At 44.0% G+C, this 21,157-nt stretch overlaps 1 protein-coding gene across 1 annotated transcript in view; it reads right to left on the bottom strand.

Annotated features, from left to right (window-relative positions):
- Positions 1–21,157, bottom strand: part of DNAH3 (dynein axonemal heavy chain 3) — a 403,897-nt gene that overhangs the window by 62,133 nt on the left and 320,607 nt on the right. The window contains exons 49-52 of the mRNA XM_078777885.1: positions 13,205–13,422; positions 9,250–9,415; positions 7,357–7,573; positions 5,021–5,203 (exon numbers count right to left, since the gene is read on the bottom strand). Coding sequence (XP_078634011.1) covers positions 5,021–5,203; positions 7,357–7,573; positions 9,250–9,415; positions 13,205–13,422 — 784 coding nt within the window. The remainder of the gene's footprint in view (positions 1–5,020; positions 5,204–7,356; positions 7,574–9,249; positions 9,416–13,204; positions 13,423–21,157) is intronic.

Below are 21,157 nucleotides of genomic sequence, written 5' to 3' on the forward strand. Positions count from 1 at the left end.
GCAGGTAGCATGTCGCATCAGCGACTGTGCCGCCCATCCATATGCTTGTATGACTTCCATTATCTCTAACAGTCAGCGATTCCCTCCAACACCCTGGCAAAGTTCTGAATTCCTGTCCTAACCTCCAGGGAGGCACTGCGCTGGCAGTACAGCTACGATCTCAGCAATGCTGCAAACAGCAATCGGCCAGGCGCTACATAATCAACTTAATGAACGACTACCTTTGCTTGGAAGTAAATGCAGAGCAGTACATTCTCGAGTAACAGCACTCGACTCCAGGCTAAGTGAGTGACGTATACGGTTGTTATATTGCTGCAGATATTTAGCAGCAGTATACTTAAATGAACTACAGGTCGAGAGGCGGTGACCCTCAAAATTTTTAGCACTACGAAGAGTACCCATCCTAAGTGATGGGAAAAGTGAGCAAAAGTATCCCCCTCTCACCCTCCCCTCTCCTCCGTCAGCTTTCTCCACCCTCCTCCGCTCTCCCCTCTCCACCACTCCCCTCTCTCCATCACTCCCCTCTCCATCCCCTGTCTCCACCACTCCAGTCTCCCCCACTCCCCTCTACCTCCTCTGTCTTCCCCACTCTCTCTCTCCCCACTCCCCTCTCTCACATCCTGCTCCCTCCCCCACTCCCCTGTATCTCCCCCACTCCCCTGTCTTTCCCCCACTCTCCTGTCTTCCCCCACTCCCTTCTCCCTCACATCACATCCCGTTCCCTCCCTCACTCCCATCTCCCCCACTCCCCTCTACCTCCTCTGTCTTCCCCACTCTCTCTCTCCCCACTCCCCTCTCTCACATCCTGCTCCCTCCCCCACTCACCTGTATCTCCCCCAACTCCCCTGTCTTCCCCCCACTCCCCTGTCTTTCCCCCACTCCCTTCTCCCTCACATCCCGTTCCCTCCCTCACTCCCCTCTCCCCCACTCCCCTCCCCCCCCCCCCCCCCACTACCTTCCCCTCTCTACATGTCCGTGCGCTATTCTTTTTAAATGGCTTTAATTTCCTTTTCATTTTTTTTTTTTCGCTTTCACGATTCAGTTGTTAATTTTATTTGATATTTAACGTACCATACTCGTTACAGAGCGTCTGTGCCGCCAAAGTTTCCTGAGCAATGGTTATACTGGGTGGTTTGCCATTGCCTTCCCAGCAGTAGTTCAGGCAGGAATTTGTAATTTGTTGATGGTGTCGGCAATAGCTCACCCACTCTTGTTTAAAGACACCGTGGGATCTTTAACGTCCATCAACTAATGTCGGAAGACGGGACGCCAGTTCAATGTCCATCGGAGTGACGGCACACATTGATGATTTACTCTGTCTGTGAAACACCAGGATGATAGTTTATAGCTGGGTCGGGATTCAAACCCAGGCTAGGCAGCTTACAAGAAAGTGTGAGTACCACAGAGGTCATCCTATCAGCCAAGGTTGTACCTTAATGCAATGTTGATAAACAACCTGCAATTCCATGTTGTATGTATTACTATATGAGTGTACATTAAAAATCTAAAATATAAGTAAATCCGAATCCAAAAAGATCGTGACTAATGTCCCTGGATGGTGTAAAATAAAGTCAAACATACAATAATTACCTTTAGAAGAGTGAAAAAAAAGCATTTTGGAGTCATTTTACCTCACGTCTCACGGAGCCTATTATTTAATTTAATAAATCACTTTTTCTTAATTTTGCTCCAATTTCACTCTAGATTTCGACATATTTACCCTGCGTTCACAAAGCAAAAAGCAGGGTTAGGCATTTGGTTGCATACGTACCTGTTGCGTACTTACGTGTGGCGTACGTACATATTTATACTTACGTGTACGTATATATCACGCATACGTATACACGTGTACGTACGTACGTGTACGTACATACGTGTACACGTACGTATAATACGTGTAAGCGTACACGCATGTACATATTTATAATACGTGTGGCGTACGTACAAACACATGCGCCAAACAAAGACATCCGCCAAACTAACACATCCGCCAAACGAACACATCCGCCAAACAAACACATGCGCCAAACAAACACATGCGCCAAACTAACACATCCGTCAAACAAAGGTGTACGTGTACGTGTACGTGTACGTATTATACGTGTACGGGGAAGTATTATAAATATGTACGTATGTACGTGCGTGTCTGCATTTTAAAAATTCATTTTCTCGGCAACCGTTAGTCCAATTGACACGAAATTTTACCATAGGAGTGCCTACGCGTGTGGAATTGTTTTAATTCATAATTATGACATCTTTGGTCACGTGGTATGAACGCCATCTTGGAACATTGTTACACCTCTATTTCTCCGAAATGGCACAATGGAAAAAATTGAAACAAGGCTCATTGTAAAGAACTCCCCATGGGGAATAAGATATGTTATTGATGATGTCATCGGTGCCTTCATTATGACGTCATAATGTCACAGGAAGAACGCTTAGTCTGAATAGTTTGAAATTTCTTGAACGTGATCTATACAACAATTATATTAGAGAATATAAATTTATGATGTCATCGCTCACGTGGTCTGGCAGCCATATTGGATCAAAGAAAAAAAAAAGCCTTCAAAAACAGAAGAGTTGTCTCACACCAAGTTGATTCAGAGTGAGTATTGTTATGTCGGTTGGGTAGGGGATATATAGATCCAGGTAGATCTGCATAGGTATAATGCTTCGGCTGTCGCGATAGGAAACCTCACCTGTAATAAGTCCTGTTTGGGCGGTTTGTTCGGATTAAGGTGTATCTTCGTCCCCATTATGAGGAATGGGGACGAGGAATGGGGAAATGGGGACGAGGTGTATCTTCGTCCCCATTACGTCCCCATTACGTCCGTCTTCTACCGACTCCTCTCTGGCCTTGGCCCCCCAAGCTCTCTCTGGGCTCTGTCCCACAAATATTCCTACAGGTCGCACAAGATCTGCCTGCAACCCTCTTATGGTTAAACTGCCAAAATCAAGACTCTCTGTTCACCTTCACTCCTTCATTCCTCTTTTCTGCCACCTCTGGAACAAACTCCCTCACTCTCTTCAATCCCACTCCACCCTCCAGGTCTTTAAAACAGCTGTGCACCACCATCTCTTATCTTCCCCCATCCAAAACCTTGATCTTTTCTACCCCCGCTAATTTCACCCCAATTCCACTTTTTTGAAATGCCAACTTCTGTCCTGGAAGTCCTTGGTGTCCTTGTGTTTTATACTTCTCCCACCCCCCCCCCCCTTCCCACGCCTCCTCCCCCCAAGCCCTCTCCCTCCCACACATCTCCCTGCTCTCAAATGTTGTGTTTGTGTGCTTCCCCTTCTCTCCCCATCTTGTCTTCCGCTCCCTCTTTTTATATATTTTGTTTGTCTGGTTGATTTGTTTGTGAAGTAAATGTTAGCTCTTTCACGAGCCTCGATTCATTATACAAAAAAAAAATGGGGCATGTTAAATAGTTCTAGGGATTATGCTAACTTCATTGTATGTGAAACCTCTGTGATCATTCCGGTGTCCCTTATCGCAACACATCACATACATTAGTTAGCCCCATTAGAGCACCACATTAATTAAATTCCCCCGCCGTCACAATTACTTACGGAAGAGCAGACCGGAAGCGGCCGCGCACAACAGCACCATGATGAGCAAACATCACGCAGACAGGCATTAGCCACGCCCAGGACTCGTGATTGGACAGGGGAGGGGCAAGCAAAGAGCAGGCCACCGATTGGCAGAGTAGGGAAGGACGTGTGATTGGTTGGGGAAGGGACAGAAAGCTTCCCCGTGATTGGGTGTAAGGAAGATGAAGGAGCGACACACTGATTGGCCACCGACCGATGACACCATGGCCAATCAGTGCGGAAGGTGCAAAACCACTACCTAGAAGCAGGTTGCTGATTGGAGGAGAAGCGCCGGTGACGTGAGAAGGCACAAAAGGGCACAAGGAAAATACACTGGTTGGCAGAGGGAGAGAGCTGACGTCAGCCGACGAACAATAATACAACTGGCTCGCCGACATTTTCCCTTCTCGTTTTGGCTTCCTTCCCGCCTGGACTTCCCTTCTGCTCCTTGCCCTTTCTCTCCATTTGGACCTTTTTCCTTTGCGAACCGCAAATTGCCTGCGTTACGACTTACGACGGACGTTGGGGAAACGTTGGAGCGTGGTAGATTCTCCTCCCTGGCGTTCATGTGCGAGCATGGCTTGCCGCTGAGCGGGCGAGACCGGCGCGAGCGAGGTGCTCAGTGAGGCCTAACATAGCGTGAATACCAGAGCCTGGACGATTCCTGATGGACGCTACATCCAGACACAGATAAGATGCACCACACCAGAACCACAACGTTTTCTTGATTTCATTCTTCCTGTCTGTGTATTTGAAGTGAGGTGTGGGAGCGCTCCATTAGAGGGGTTTAATTTTTATCGTCGCGTCCATTGTTCTCAGGTTCCGTTGATAAATATTTCTGTTTGTACATTTTACATCCGTTTCTGGTTGATTTATTAATTTTCAGGTGAAGACTGTGCGGACCGTGAAGGTAAGCGGCATTCTCCCCCAAACCCCACTGCTCGCGTATGATCCGCCATTAATTGGAAACGCCTCATTAAGCTCGATTGCCATTCGCGATTTCCCTGGTCTTAACCGAGGGGGAGTCGCACGACAGTATTCTATGAATACCATCTAGTTACTTAAGCCATAAGTTCTGATCGTGTAGTATGGAATCAATATTTCGAATACCAGCTTTTAATAAGCCTATAGATACATTATTCAATCTTATCAGGAGCTAATCAGATTGCACCTAGCTTCATACCAGCCTAGCAGCGTAATCGCGAATGGACGAGCGGAGAGCCATCTCTGATATATTTATATATATATATATATATATATATATATATATATATATACACACATATATACACACATATATACACACACACACGAGTATATGTAGATTAAAAGAAGGTATATTTTCCGAAAAAAAAAAAAACTGGACGACTTCTCAACAATCATGGTTAAAAGAAACCTTGAGCACAAATGCTTGGTGAGAGCTTACCTTTATGGAATTTGCTGCTGCAGCCGCTTCATTGGCTACAGCTTCATCGGCAGCCACCAAAGCCTTCTTGGCATTGACCTCCACGGTGTCCCTGTCTATATTTAACATCATATTGTGTGTCTCTTCTGAAGTCTTTATCAGCTTTGGACGAAGATCTGTCAGCTCTGTTTGCATCACTGAAACCTTTGGAGATAAACAAATGGGATGGGGGAGTTAGATTCTACTAGAATCGGACAAATTCACAGGCAAATAAAATATGTCAAACCACCTGCTCATGCACTTTGACCGCTGTAAAAACAAGGCATCCCCGATGGTTGTGCAAGTTTCTAGTTATACTGCCACTTGGATGTTGTATTGTGGGAATGGAGGGAGTGGGATGATAATCATTTTCTGGTCATTGCTAACCATGCTTTGGAAACAATAATATTTACACCAATAACGATCATTTTCTGGGAATATTCTAGTCACAGCACCAATGTAGCATAATGTTGTGGTTGGAATTACCTCTTTGTGTACCATATGGTAACTACCTAGTCAAGAGTCATTGGGTCACCAAATTTTAAATAATTTTGAATCAATATTGCCATCTGAGCATCAGCGTATAAAATGGTGCACATACTTGTCAACATACGTCGGATAAGATTGCAAATGGTATCAAAATTTTGGGAAAGGGATCCTGGGACAAATTGTTGATGATTGATGCTATTTGGGTGCATGATGTCTTTAAATAATTAAATGTAAAAATACTGTATATGATTGAAAAAAACCTCATTTTGAGGAGGTTTGGGTGCTTATTTCTATCACAGTTATTGCTAATTGTGGGCATTATATTTATCACTGGTGCATAATTTTATAGCATTATATGAGGAATTTAATATCCTTGCCAACAAGATACAAAACTTTGGCGAAAATACTTGTATACATTCTTTATACACCATAAACTGACAATGACCCTATACATTTTGGATGAAACACCTGCAACTGACGACCTTAAGGTTAGGGTTAAAAATTGAGTGATTAAACAGAGAAGGCCAAGAGCTGCACACTGCTATCATACATACATTTCTACCTCCAGAAGACACTAGCCTTGCTAAAAACACAATTAGCCATGCTCCCTCTGACTGATACCAGTGACCAAAATTTTGGGGTCTGGCTCAAGGGATAATCCGTGGTGTGGACCAATGGGCCAATAAAGGTATTTTTGTGAAAGTCTTCTCTGGATTAGTTTAAATAGAAAGGCTCAGCAGGGCAAAAAAAAACTCCTTGTTTTATTGACCAATTCTGACCTCTGCCCCCTGAGAAATGCAAAGGGAGAACACAGGACCAATATCTGCCTACTTTAGACTGTAATGATGGAGTAATGTATCATTTTACCAATTCTTGTCTGGATTGGTTCAAATACAGAGGCAATATGGCAGGCAAAAATATTACTTTTATGACCCAATTTGAACTTTGAACCCTATATAATCCTGAAAATGACTCCAATCTGAAATGTTTCTCTGGATCCATATATTGGGATAGTTTGAAAGCACCATTTGTACCAAATCCCATCTCAATCGACTCGAACATCAGAGAATGGTAAAATGTGTGATTTATTTGGGTTTCACTTTTGACCTTATCTGAACCGTTGTGGGAAGGGGGGGGGGGGGGGGTGGAATTAGACGAAATAAAAAGGGAGTCAAGGTGTATCGGAGCATAGTACATCCATGCCAATTTGGGAGAGGATTATCTAAGAAATGAAGGAATGTGTGAGATTGCAGTTGTTGGAAAAGAAGAAAAAAGAAAGAAACAAAAACAAGTCCCTCTTCTCTCCGCTTTCATAAATTTTGGTAAAACCATAACAGCTCTAATTATTTTACGACATTGTTTGACAATCCAAGATGGAATAGCAAGGCCTCACCAAATGTCCAAACAGCATATGTGAGAAGCATGGCGACATAAGACACACAATTGTCACGATTTAATTGTTTATAGATTTAAATATGTTCTTCGTCTTTATTTAAATAATAATGTTTGGTTTCTGTTTGTGAACAAAAGAAAAAGACTGATTTCAGTTGGTTTTTCTATAGTTGGAAATTTGAGCAGGCGAACACTGCGGGTGAACATACAGGGAGGAAGAAGAGGAAGAAGCAGAAGATACACACTCAGAATACCTGTGGGTATTGCTGAGCTCAACTTGAACCTACTAATGTAGCAGTACTCTACATTATTGCTACATTAGTACTGCTACATTAGTACTGAAAATACGAGTACTGCTACATTAGTAGGTTCAAGTTGAGCTCAGCAATACCCACAGGTATTCTGAGTGTGTATTAGGAAGTCATGAGAGATCTCACCTGCGATGCAGCAAATTCAAGTTTCTCGAGGCCAACGGCATAACGGTTCCTCATCATTGACACCTCCTCACGCTTCTGGTTGAGGAGACTCTTGAAGGTAAGGATGAGCTCCAGGTAAGACGTTGGAGTGACGTAATTGCGACGTCGCAGGATCGAGTAGTATTTCTCCGAGACTAGGATGGTACTCTGATGAAAGTACTTGCAGACTGAAACAACCCTGAGGCAAAGACCATCATGTGGAGATTAATAGCAAATGGTCGCATGGAGATTAACTGTCCATTAAATAAATCAATGAACAAGTAAAGATACATTTGAAGGAGCTGTGCTCCAACTCGAATCGAAAGAATGGACGCGACAAAAAGCTGGAATTCGTCCGAGTTTCTTTATTGCATCAAATCAACTCGGGTACTCTGAAAAGCCCGTTTATCGGGCAGCATTATATACAAGCACTCGAATATCTCATGCCGGAGCGTTTGCCCTTAAAAGGCTGGGCGTGTCCGGGAGACCTGGGCGAGTCTGGACATGCCCGGGAACGGCGAGACTGGGTTTCGCCGGACGGGCCGGGCGTGCCTGGACATGCCCGGGAACGGCGAGACTGGGTGTTGCCGGACGGGCCGGGCGAGCCCGGGAAAGGCGAGACTGAGCATCTCCGGGCGGTCTGGGCGAGCCCGGCACAGCGATCGCTCCGTGGTTGCGTCCTCGGCAGGTGTAAGGCGATTGTGTATGTTCAGCGGCAACCGCTACACATTCAAAGTACACCGCCCCCATGCCAAATAATTAAATATCCTACAGCGCGGCATTGCCAGGGTGCCTCCAGCGCCCGGCAATACCGCAGTGCCACTCATAGAGAGTGTATTGGGGGGGGAGAGTTGTACAAGAATTGATTGATTAATTGCATAATTAAAATCAAGTAAAGATTATCATAAAATATTTTCTTAATCAATTGGCTAATAGCATAACTAAACCACTAGTGCTTCATCTGAAGATGTATCTTTTACAAATTTAATTAAATAAGTCATTAATATAAAAATAAATAATTAATTGATTAATCAATAAATAATGAATCGATTAAATGATTTATCAATAAATCAAAAATATCCTTTGTAGCCACATCACTTGGTCACTGTCATGTCCAAATATTAGCTTCCTTGCTCAAAAGGTGCCTGAGATATTGGCCAAATGAGAAAGAAAATATATAAATGATTAATGATGAAAATAAATAAATAATATTCATAAAAATGAAATAATGAATCAATTCGCTAATATAACACATAAACCACCACGATTTCATCAGAATCTGTAACTTTAAAAAAAAAAATTTTCGTCATTAATCGAATAATTAAATAATTAATCGATTAATTAATAAATCAAAAATAGCCTTTGCAGCCAAATCACCTGGTCATTTGGCATGTCCAAATATCAGCTTCCTAACTCAAAAGGTGCCTGAGTTAATGGTCAGAAGAGAAAGGAAATTTGATTAATTAAATAAGTACTCAATTAATCGCTAATAATTAAATAACTCCTCAATTAATTGATTAATCAAAAAATAAAAAATACCATTTTTGACAAAGTACTTGCTCACTATTGTGCCGAAATTTCAGCTTCCTAGCTCAAAGGATGGCTGAGATATCGTCCGGACAAACAAACAAACAAACAAGAAAACAAGAAAGCAATACAACAACCAGAGTGGAAACTGAGTACTCCCTTTCAGCGTGCGTCATTGCCGAGACCCCTTCGGTGCCCGGCAATGACGTTATGCAGCACCTGGAGATGGCATACGAAAGGTGCGGTGTACAATACATTTGATAATCATATGAATGACATACAACCGAGTGTGCGGCAATACATGGACTATACAAGTATATGCGACACTCCATGGTTTCCACTGCTCACTCGAGAAGGACGGATGGGTCGAGGCCCACGTCCTCCAGGAAGTTGTTTGCAACCATCTCGAGAGCATCCGAAGGCCAAACGTGGAACCAGTCGATGGTGCAGCAGTTTATTAGAGAGGGAAACATGCGCAGACGGTTACGGAAGGCATCACCAATCGGGCTAAATGCTGCGTGGTTTTGAGGAGGGGAAGAAGAAGAGGATGGGTTAGCGTAGGTGCGCTAAAAGTTCAATCTGTTTGCGGTTCATGGGTTAACATGTATCTTGTATGTGCAAGAACATTAATGAGTGGATTTCACAATAAATAAGGCAAGGTATGGTATTTGAGTAAAAACCAATGGGAAGATGGCATTAAGGGTTCTTAACCTCCACCTCAGGGACTCATGCCTTCAAACAGTTCACTTGTGATAAATGATAAAGCAAGAAATATGTCGTGCATAGCACCATACTTGCGAAATCCCTAAAATAAGTTGTTGGCCTATAATGACTTCAAAAATAATTGGTGGTTGAATTCAGTGGTATGTAAATCCTCTTAAAATGTCAAGTCAGTCAGATGAAAATTGAGGATTTCAGAAATCTGGCCTATGTTGACCTTTTGGCCGATGTTGACCTCAAAAATAGTTGGGGGTTGAATTTAGTGACCAGATAATGCAAGTCCTCTTCAAATTTCAAGATAATCGGATAAAAATTGAGGATTTCAGAAATTCGGCCTTTGTTGACCTTTTGGCCTATGTTCACCTCAAAAATACTTGGTGGTTGAATTTACTGAACAGATGTGCAAATCCTCTTCAAATTTCAAGTTAATCGGGTGATAATTGAGGATTTTAGAAACTTGGCCTATGTTGACCTTTTGGCCGATGTTGACCTCAAAAATAGTTGGGGGTTGAATTTAGTGACCAGATAATGCAAGTCCTCTTCAAATTTCAAGATAATCGGATAAAAATTGAGGATTTCAGAAATTCGGCCTTTGTTGACCTTTTGGCCTATGTTCACCTCAAAAATACTTGGTGGTTGAATTTACTGAACAGATGTGCAAATCCTCTTCAAATTTCAAGTTAATCGGGTGATAATTGAGGATTTTAGAAACTTGGCCTATGTTGACCTTTTGGCATATGTTGACCTCAAAAATAGTTGGGGGTTGAATTTAGTGACCAGATAATGCAAGTCCTCTTCAAATTTCAAGATAATCGGATAAAAATTGAGGATTTCAGAAATTCGGCCTTTGTTGACCTTTTGGCCTATGTTCACCTCAAAAATACTTGGTGGTTGAATTTACTGAACAGATGTGCAAATCCTCTTCAAATTTCAAGTTAATCGGGTGATAATTGAGGATTTTAGAAATTTGGCAAAGTTGGCGATCTTTGGTCGATGTTGACCCCTTGATCTTTTGACCCCAAAACAATAGGTTTCTTGCTTATGACCAACTCTACCATTTGGTGAAGTTTCGTGAAGATCGGTTGAAAATTGTAACCTGTAGGGACTGACATACATATAGACAGACAAACAGACAGACAGACAGAATAACGCACAAGACCAACCAATATACTTGTAATAAATTGAAAATAAGAGAAGTTGTTAAACTTGCTTTTTAAATAACATTGACCAAAGAGATACACTTAACAGTTTACTAATGAGAACCCTGCCTTTGCACGAGTTCAGCAATTTCTTCAAAATGTAGTTTTGTTGAACATCATGCTACCACTGCAAACGTTTTCGGAACTTTGTCTTTGTGACAGTCACGTTCAAAACGTTCACGAGTCAATGTTCACAAGTATGTCGTAGCGAAGGAAGGGGCAGGTTGAGAGCTTCACCCACCAGAACTGCTTTTCCTTGTGCACTTTGACACAGAATGCACTCAGCGACTCCTTTTTGAAGTGTCTCGTCTTTTTGGAACTCGATGAGCTGCTCTTGAGGATTATCAATTTTTTTTGTGTCCAGAGTTGAGGCTCGTGGAAGAGCTAGAACACTGAACGGATCAGGAAGCAACAAAACAAAAGTAACAGAAGAGTGAGGGGGAAACACCCACAGCAGGGTTGAAGGACAAAATAGAGGGAGACTTGGACTGTTGGCCAAACAATGAGTGTGGTGAGGAATGGGGTGGACAGTATGGATACAGAAGGAAACTCTCAGAAGGAAAAAATGGAAATTTCGAATGAGATTGGCTTGGGAGTGAGCCTGGTGTTGGCTTAGTGGTTAGGGTGCAGGCTTGGGATCCTAGGATCTTGAGTTTGAATCGCGGTAGATCGCTGAATTAAGGCCAGGGAGTTGCAGCCTGTCATCCTTCCGAGGTCGGCAAATTGATTACCAGCTTGCTGGGATGAATGATCCCCGGTGTGTACCCAGATTTAGAATAGGTACACCGTATACCTGCGCATCGTAAGAGGCGACTAAGGGTTGGCGTCAGGAAGGGCATCCGGCCATAAAAACATTGCCTCAAACAGGGAAACATGATTGTCATGGGGCCCGCAAGGCTAACCCCCGCTATAGCGGGGAAAATGGCCTTAAAACGATCATTCATTCATTCATTATTGGCTTGGGAGTGCGGGATTTAATGGGGGTAGAAAAGATCATGGTTTTCGATTGGGGATAATCGGAGATGGGGGTAAACAGCTGTCTTGAAGACCTGGAAGGAAGAAGGAGATTGAAGAGGATGTGAAAGATGGTTTCACAGGCAGGGGAAAAGAGGAACAAATGAACAGAGATGAAGGAACAAAAGAGGAACAAATGAAGGGGGTAGCAGTACAAAAAACACGGAAAAAGCAGATGGTGCAAGACCTGAAAGGAGCCCATGGTAGAAGACAGAGAGACCACTGACGTGTCGGCAATGGTGAGGTGATAGGGTATAGACTCAGATTAATGGCGGGAGATTCCAATAATCTTGAAGGCCTTGGTTTCCACTGCGTCAAGCTGAGCAAGGTGTGAGGCAGTAGAGCCAGCCCAGAGGGGACAGCAGTACTCCATGAAGCTGCGGATGAAGGACTTGGAGGTGGATCGGAGTTCAGGTGTGCCAATGAAGTTCAGGCATGCTTGACATTTCTGATGGCAGATCTTCCACATTGACATTGAGCAGGTTCTGCAACCAACTGCATTTGATCACATTCTCAGTGATATAGCAATCAAATTCGTTGATTAGTTTCAGCCAAATGTTACACGACAGTGTTTTGAAAATCTCGATGAATGAAGTTGGTTTGTTTTCCAGAAACAAACTTAAGATTGGGAAAGAAGTGGTCTTTCTTTCCTCCATTTTCCCCTTTCACAGCCTCAACTTACCCTTGAATACTTCTCTGATAGCCCAAGCAGTATCAAATGATGACCATGCGTTGAAGTGTTCAAATCGTTGATCTCAGCAAAGGAAACAAGAAGCAAGACCAGGTATATTTATTAAGAGCAAATGGACGGGGAAGGAAACAGAATGAATGCAATGCACAAAAATTCGTAATACAACCAACAATAAAATAATCCCTAAACTCCAACCGATACTGTCTTGAGATTCTCAATTATTTAACTTACCTGGGCCCATCAGACATGTCACAAGAGATAGACATTGGGAAATTCACAGGCCAATGAAGAATGTCGGGCAAACCCGGAGGTAGTATGCAATGACGTCACGACGCTCCGGGATAGAAAACCCGTCCACCATTATGGGAGACAAACAAACGCGACAGTTAAGCCCCCCTAGTAAAAACATGTGTGAGATCAAAAGTAAAATACTGTACCTGAATTAATACTGAGTCAAGCTTGGGGAAATATTTACCACTGAAGAAATTGTCGCTACACATACCAGCTCGTTATATACAGTACTTCTTGTTATAAACACCTCATTTTGTCTCCTGTAATGGTGACAGCATTATGCAACCTCGTTCTCACAGCAGAAGTGACATCTATTGCATACTACCTATAGATTAGGAAAGTTATTGCCAGTGTACTCACTCTTTGTCAATGTGTACATAACTCATACCCAACACGATGTGCAGGTTGCTCCGCACACGTTCAATGAAGAAATTGTACAACGATGTTGCTGTCTCATCTCTGCGGTGACCGGTTGCCTTTGCCACCCCTTGCAGGCGTTCATCAATTTCAGCTCGTTCATCCGCAGCGAAGATGTTGGGCACGTCCCCTGTATTCAACAGCATGTTTATGTCCTCCACGAAGCTCTCAGCTTTGATCTGCATGTCACTGAGAGTAACGCAATGCGAGGATGATTAATTTGGATACAAACAAGCAAGCAAACACACACACACACACACACTTGTGAAACAATTAGAGGAGCTGACCTTTGTACTCGAGACAAAAATAGTTGGGCCTGGACTCGATGTCTTGGAATAGATCCATTCTAAAGCAATAGTAACTCCTAAGGTTTATGCGTAAGGATATTGGCACTTAATATCGCAATTTTAAATGTTTTTCATGGAAAACCTCCAAACAGTAAGGATATTGGCACTGCCATCTGCTTGGAAATCAGCCAACATCACCGCTTTGCACAAAAAAGGTGAAAAAACAGATCCTAGCAACTACAGACCAATCAGCCTTCTCCCAATTATCAGCAAAGTCATGGAATCCATCATTGCTTCGGATATGAAATCTTTCCTCTTCTCCAATGGCTTGATCTCTGATCATCAATTTGGTTTAGACCAGGTCACTCTACTCTGGACATGCTGCTTCTGCTGTCTCAACAATGGATGGAGGTCCTCAATGCCAAACAGGAAATTAGAGCTGTCTCCCTCGACATATCACGTGCCTTCGATACGGTCTGGCACCCCGCTCTGCTCACCAAACTCTCCTCCTTTGGTATCCATGGAAATCTCCACGCATGGCTGGCGGACTTCCTCTCTAGTCGTAGTCAACGTGTGGCCCTGAATGGGTTTCTCTCATCTCCTCTTCCTGTTCAAGCTGGAGTTCCCCAAGGCAGTGTTCTGGGCCCTGTGCTTTTTCTGGTCTTCATCAATGATCTCTCTGACTCTCTTGAAAATCCTCTCTATCTCTTTGCTGATGACTCCACTCTCTGCCGCTCCATTCCTCATCCCTCAGATCGGCAGTCTGCAGCCTCCTCACTCTCTGCAGACCTGGACAAAATCACAGACTGGGCAAACAAGTGGACCATGTCTTTCAATCCTGACAAATCTCACACTCTTACGATGTCTCTCCGAAAAGACCGACTGGACAACCCTCCCATCTACTTTCTGAATAATCCTCTCCAAGAAGTTCTGTCACTCAAGCTTTTGGGTCTCACTATCTGCCATGATCTTTCCTGGGAAAACCACATTTCCAAGCTGGCCTCCAAAGCCAGTCGCCGACTGGGCATCCTCCGTCGTGTGAAGTCCTTCCTTGGCACACCTGAGCTCCTCACCACATACAAGGCTTTCATCCGCAGCTCAATGGAGTACTGCTCTCCCCTCTGGGCTGGTGCTCCTGCCTCACACCTAGCTCGTCTTCACGCTGTTGAAACCAAAGCGTTCAGAATCATTGGAATCTCCCGCGATGATGCTATCTCCGAGGGCCTTTCACTTTCTCACCGCAGGCAGGTTGGTGGTCTTTCCGTCTTCTACCGACTCCTCTCCAGCCTTGCTCCCCCAGCTCTCTCTGGGCTCTGTCCCCCAAATATTCCTACAGGTCGCACAAGATCTGCCTGCAACCCTCTTATGGTTAAACTGCCAAAATCAAGACTCTCCGCTCACCTTCACTCCTTCATTCCTCTTTTCTCCCGCCTCTGAAACAAACTACCTCACTATCTTCAATCCCACTCCTCCCTCCAGGTCTTAAAAACGGCTGTTCACTACCATCTCTTATCTTCCCCAATCCAAAACCTTGATCTTTTCTACCCCCGCTAATTTCACCCCAACTCCACTTTTTTGAGGTGATTTTTGACTTCTTTCCTGGAAGTCCTTGGTGTCCTTGCGTTTTATACCTATCTTGCCTCCTCCCAGGCCCTCTCCCTCCCACACATCTCCCGATGTCCCTGCTCTCAAATGTTGTGTTTGTGTGCTTTCTCCCCTTTTCTCCCCATCTTGTCGACCGCTCCCCTTTTTATATACTTTGTTTGCTTGTTTGTTTGATTTGTTTGTTTGACAAATGTTAGCTCTTTCACGAGCCTCGACTCTGTATACACAAAAAAACAATAAAACAAAAAGAAAACAGACCTTGCATCATGGTCACATGACCATCACCATTCAGCAATTCAATCAAGCTACATATAATATATAAAGCTCTTTATAACCACTCACTCATATAAATGTTTAGTACTGTTATGTTTATGGGGGGGGTGGGGGGTAGGGTGGGGGGGTTAGAGATTACCTTAGATGAGATAGAACTGTATAGAGTAGCATGGTCTGTGTGTGAGTCGATAGCCAATCTCAATGTAATAGCCAATTTGTAATAGATAGCGAGGGATTAAGTGAAGCAAGTGTGCATACAAACCTCCCTGTAAACATTTACCGGGTACACCAGGTGGCAATAGGACAGCTATGTTGAGTTGGAAGAACGAGGCAGATCATGGAGATTTGCCAGACATGGAGAGGGGAGCGGGGGCAGACCTATGATCCTCTCATGGAAGGGGTGGAGCCCAACGCCTCGCGAGGAGGAGGGTTGTCAAGGTAGATGAGGGAGGAGGTGAAAAAAAGGCACAAGACGATTGTGCTCGTTCTGAGAAGAGGGAGGAGCTGATTAGGGTGGGCAGGGATTGCGGGAGATCTGAGGAGAAAGGGTAGGAGCCTGATTGGACAGGTTCAGTGTGCTTGGGAGATCGCTGTTTTGTGAGGGGAACTGAGAGAGATCTGAGGAGAATTGGGAGTGAGGAGAGCTTAGAGGAGGTTGTCCTCCCTGTCTGCCTTCACCCTGTACCTATGTTCGTCTGCCTGCTGCCTGTGCATCATCCTGCTCGTCTCATCACCTCTTCATCATCCTGCTGTCTCATCATCTTGCCCATTGTCCTGCCCATCACCTCATCGCCTGCTCCGTGCCCATCCTCTCCTCCCATGCTACCACCAGAGATAAGTCACCCGATTTCATCCCTGCCCGTCTTAGATTCTTTTAGATTTATTTTACCTTATTGTTTACCTCATTGTATATAGTCATTGTTGAATTCATTTTCTCCTGGTTTGGTTTTGTTCGGGAATAAACACATTTGGTTTTATAAAAGCTTTAAGGTTCTCACGTGTCTCCTCAGTCCCACGCGTGAGCGTAAAGTCCACAATAATTGACGTAGTCTGAGGGAGTTAAAGCCTGTTCGGTCCATCTGTTCAGAGGCAGTGTTAATCGCCCTGAACATGATAGTACTTTCTAGGTGGGATAGAAAGTTAAAGTTTGTATGCTGATATAACTCAAAGCCATGGTTCCAGAAAAAATCACGAAACTGTTCGCAAATATCCAAATATACTGAAACAAAAGTCGGCCCGTGTTGCCTCGCTCTGTTCATGGAGGGTCACGTGGCCAAAGACAATGGCACATCACGTGATCTTGCATGGAACGATCGTTCCCCAAGGAAACTGGTGTTTTTAGGTTTTATGGCAATATGATTTGAGAAGTTTCGGTGGGGTTTTGTCATTTAAAGGATGGTGCACATTGGTCAGAAAGTAGTAAGCATTTATCATTTATGGACCCGCTCCCGAAAAATACTTCTTCAACATGTGATGATCCACAGTGTTGTAAAACCAGGCTATAACGATCGCCTCGTCCTGGCAAGGTGAAAACAACCATAGAGCTATGTGAATAAATCATCAAAATACAGATGGGATAGCCAAACACATTGATGACTCGCACTGCCTGCGAAACATGAGGATGACAGTTTAAAGCAGGGTCTTGATTCAAACCCAGGCGAGACAAATCAGAGGCGAGTCGACTTCCGTTTATGTGTTCCACCCCTTTACGTTTGTCCACTTCAAACCACAAATCTTTCCTCTTAGCGTTGCCGAGCAAACCATAAGAATTTCAATAAGTTTTGTTTTATAACTTTTGACCTTCAAACATATGAAGCATATATTTATCATGTCTGAACGTAGGATGTTCCCCAGTATCAGTTTTCGGTCTGCAAACATGCCCACTAGTATGTATGTATGTATCTATATAATAATAGCGTTAGGACTCGACTTTGTTATCCCTTTTACGCCGCACCCAGTGACCCGATGCCCACGGCACTAATGGATTTACGATCTACGAACCGCACTCTTTGTTTATCACGTACATCCATACTCGAAAAATCTGAATTAGCCAACGTTGGGGCTCAAAAGCATCCGATTAACTGCCGATACAACGCCATCTTACGACGCCATCGTATTGGTGTCTGTTGGGCGAAGGCGAAGCAAGCTGTCTGCTGATTGGACAGGCGAAGGCGAAAGCAAGCCGTCCACTAAGTGGACAATCCAGAGCATGCATTTGTGCCGGTGTCGGCGATCGTTGTTCATTTTTGCACTCTTCATTCTCATCTTTCTTCCTAACTCTTACTCGGACAAGCAAATCCCCTATGCCATCCATAATGGTACACTCTATCCATACACCACATCCTCCCTTCCGTGGATGTTCCACGGGTTTCGGCTAGTATATATATACTAGCGGGGTCACCCGTGGGAATCCCACGGGCATGGATGTGTGTGACATTTCGACATATTGAGTTAGATGCTGCACATTCATTTTTACAAAATGGTTACTGGCAAGTCATCAGATCCAGAAATGGTGTGATGAACACTTTATTTATTTCACATAATATGTGACCCCTCACTCCTCTCCACCTGACACTCTCCTGTCTCCACCTAGCACTCCTCTCCTCTCCAAACCCTCACATCCCTCTCCTTTCCAATCCCTCACCTCTCCAATCCCTCACACTCCTCTCCAATCCCTCACACGCCTCTCCAATCGCGCCTCACACTCCTCTCCAATCGCGCCTCACACTCCTCTCCAATCACGCCTCACACTCCTCTCCAATCGCACCTCACACTCCTCTCCAATCGCGCCTCACACTCCCCTCCAATCACTCTCCAATCGTGCCTCACACTCCTCTCCAATCGCGCCTCACACTCCTCTCCAATCGCGCCTCACACTCCTCTCCAATCGCGCCTCACACTCCTCTCCAATCGCGCCTCACTCGCCTCTCCAATCGGCTTTCCCCGTCTCGTTTCTCTCGTTTTTCTCCCGTCTCGTTCTTTTTCTTGCTCCAAATCGGCCCATCTCACCCGTCGGCCCGTCGGAATCGGAAATCGGCCCGTCTTGCTTTCGTGCTTGCGCGTAAATAAATTGTGTTCATGACACCATTTCTGGATCTGATGACTTGCCAGTAACCATTTTGTAAAAATGAATGTGCAGCATCTAACTCAATATGTCGAAATGTCACACACATCCATGCCCGTGGGATTCCCACGGGTGACCCCGCAAGTTTGCATTGACGTTCGTCGATGGACTCGTTCGCCCGTCTCATTCGTTTTCTTGCTACATCCTGTTCAAGTCTGCGTTCTTCATCGATCGTCTCATTCATTTTGGAAATAGAAGTTTCCACGCAGCGCATGAATTGTCACGATCCTCAAGAGGAATTTGTCTCGTAATCATCAAATGATAAATGGCAAGTAAATTACATTGTGAAAATTTAATATTTCAAATAGACCTATTTAAAGTGTATGCGCAAATAACTAATAAATAAAAAAACGAAGAAATATGTCTCGGTAATTTCCTGAACTCGGTAATTTCTCGGTAATTTTACTTCCGGCTAAAAATGTTGAATGAAATAAAAACGAAGAAATATATGTCGTTTTGTGACGACTGTCATCAAAGGTAAACGGTGAATTCACTCGGTTTATTCGGTTCGGCTCGGTTTAAAGAAAAAGCGATAATGTCGAAATGTTGACGTCTGTGTCATGTTGGGCGGTGTATGATACTTGTTGGCTGTTGGGCGGTGATATGGTGTATTTTTAAAAATATATCTCTGCGTTTTCCCGCGTTGCTGACACCGAGTCTAAAACCATGATGGTGAGTTATATTGGAGATAAAGGCGTGAGAGAGACTCAATGGCCTTGAAGTTACAGGCATTTGAGAATTCATTTCGTTCTATAAACGGCAACTTTCATCGGATTTTCTTCTCGTTTTTTTTCAACCGAGTCTAAAACTATGTTAGCGACTGTGAAAAATGAAATGATATATCGAATTTAAAATAGATATCGACACATTGCCGTCGGTGTCATGTTGGGCGGTGTATGATACACCATGACGCGATTTTAAAAAATATATCTCTGCATTTTCCCGCGTGTGTGGAATGTTTGTGGAAAATTAAAGATTTCAAATAAACCTATTTAAAGTGTATGCGCACATAACTAATAAAAAAAACGAAGAAATATCTCGGTAATTTCCTGAAACATATTTTACTTCCGGCTAATATGTTGAATGAAATAAAAACGAAGAAATATATGTCGGCATCATTGTTGACGTTTTTGTGACGACTGTCATCAAACGAAATAGTAATATATCATAACGGAAAAGCAAAAGCGAATTTTTAATATATATCGACACATTGCCGGCGGTGTCATGTTGGGCGGTGTATGATACACCATGACGCGATTTTAAAAAATATATCTCTGCATTTTCCCGCGTGTGTGGATTGTTCTCAATTATTGCTGACACCGAGTCTAAAAGTAAAACCATCGATAAAAATGAAATCATATGGTGAGTTAGATTGGAGATAAAGGCGTGAGAGAGACTCAATGGCCTTGAAGTTACAGGCCTTTGAGAATTCATTTCGTTCTATAAACGGCAACTTTCATCGGATTTTCTTCCCGTTTTTTTTCAACCGAGTCTAAAACTATGTTAGCGACTGTGAAAAATGAAATGATTTATCGAATTTGATTTGAAATAAAACTGGGGGAGAGCAAGACACCACGGGCCTACAAAACAGGACTCAAAGCTATGCGAGTTAATAAAATGGTGGATATTTGTTTATAGCCACTCCCAGAATGGGTGGAGCTATGGGTGGAGCTACTCTGCAAACCGAGTAAGCCACACCCCGGACAGACACCCAACAGATAGACAGACAGACAGACAGAATCATCTACGGCTATTATAATATAGATATATATATATATATATATATATATATTTATATATATATATATATATATATATATATATATATATATATATATTGTTACAGACACGACTTTGATGTTAAGGTGGGCCGAGCGGAATGGCCGTCGTGTCCGCACAAATTACCCGATTGTACTCGAACGTTGACGGAGCCGCGCTACGCTGGATCAATAAGGAAAAAGAAGACACACGGCTGGATTATAATGACAGACACCAATGTTTCGATTCTCAATTATATTCGTACGGAAAAGGTTAGATTACAGGGGCTAGAGGTAAAGCACAGAAAAGATGGGCACTTAGACACAGGCTTATCTTAACCCCGGACAGACGACAGGTAAACGGGACAACGGCTGACTCACACGGGGGTTGATGGCAGGGAAAGGCAGGTATCGGTGGCTCCAGGTGCACCTGGGCTCGGGGCAGAATCAACACGGTTCGGTCCGGTCCAAAGATGCGGGGAGGTCACAGCGCTCGGAGGTAACGTTCTTTCACAGGCGGGTTCTCTTCCTCTCAGCGATCGCAGGCAACGTTCTTTCTCAGGCGGGGCGCATCTGACGTCACATCCGGCGCGGGGCCGCGTATATCCGGCGGGGAGTGACACGCCCTCGGCTCGTTAGCGCCGCCCCAGATGGAATCGGTCCGCCCTTCTGATTGGGTGCAGGGGGTTACCAGGCTCCGCCCTTGAGGAGGAGCTGACAGCCAGCCCCTCCGTGGTAACCCCGTGGAGCGCGTGGTCAATGGCGCTAATCGAGCCGGTGTGAGGACGCATCCTCCCCCGCGCCGCCGCCATCTCCTCTGTTGTTGTTGTAATTGTTGGGGAAGAAGATGGAAGGAGGTATGGGAAAGGTCCTAAACT

Source organism: Myxine glutinosa, chromosome 1 (assembly GCF_964187855.1).
Source record: "Myxine glutinosa chromosome 1, kmMyxGlut1.1, whole genome shotgun sequence".
Classification (NCBI taxonomy): domain Eukaryota; kingdom Metazoa; phylum Chordata; class Myxini; order Myxiniformes; family Myxinidae; genus Myxine; species Myxine glutinosa.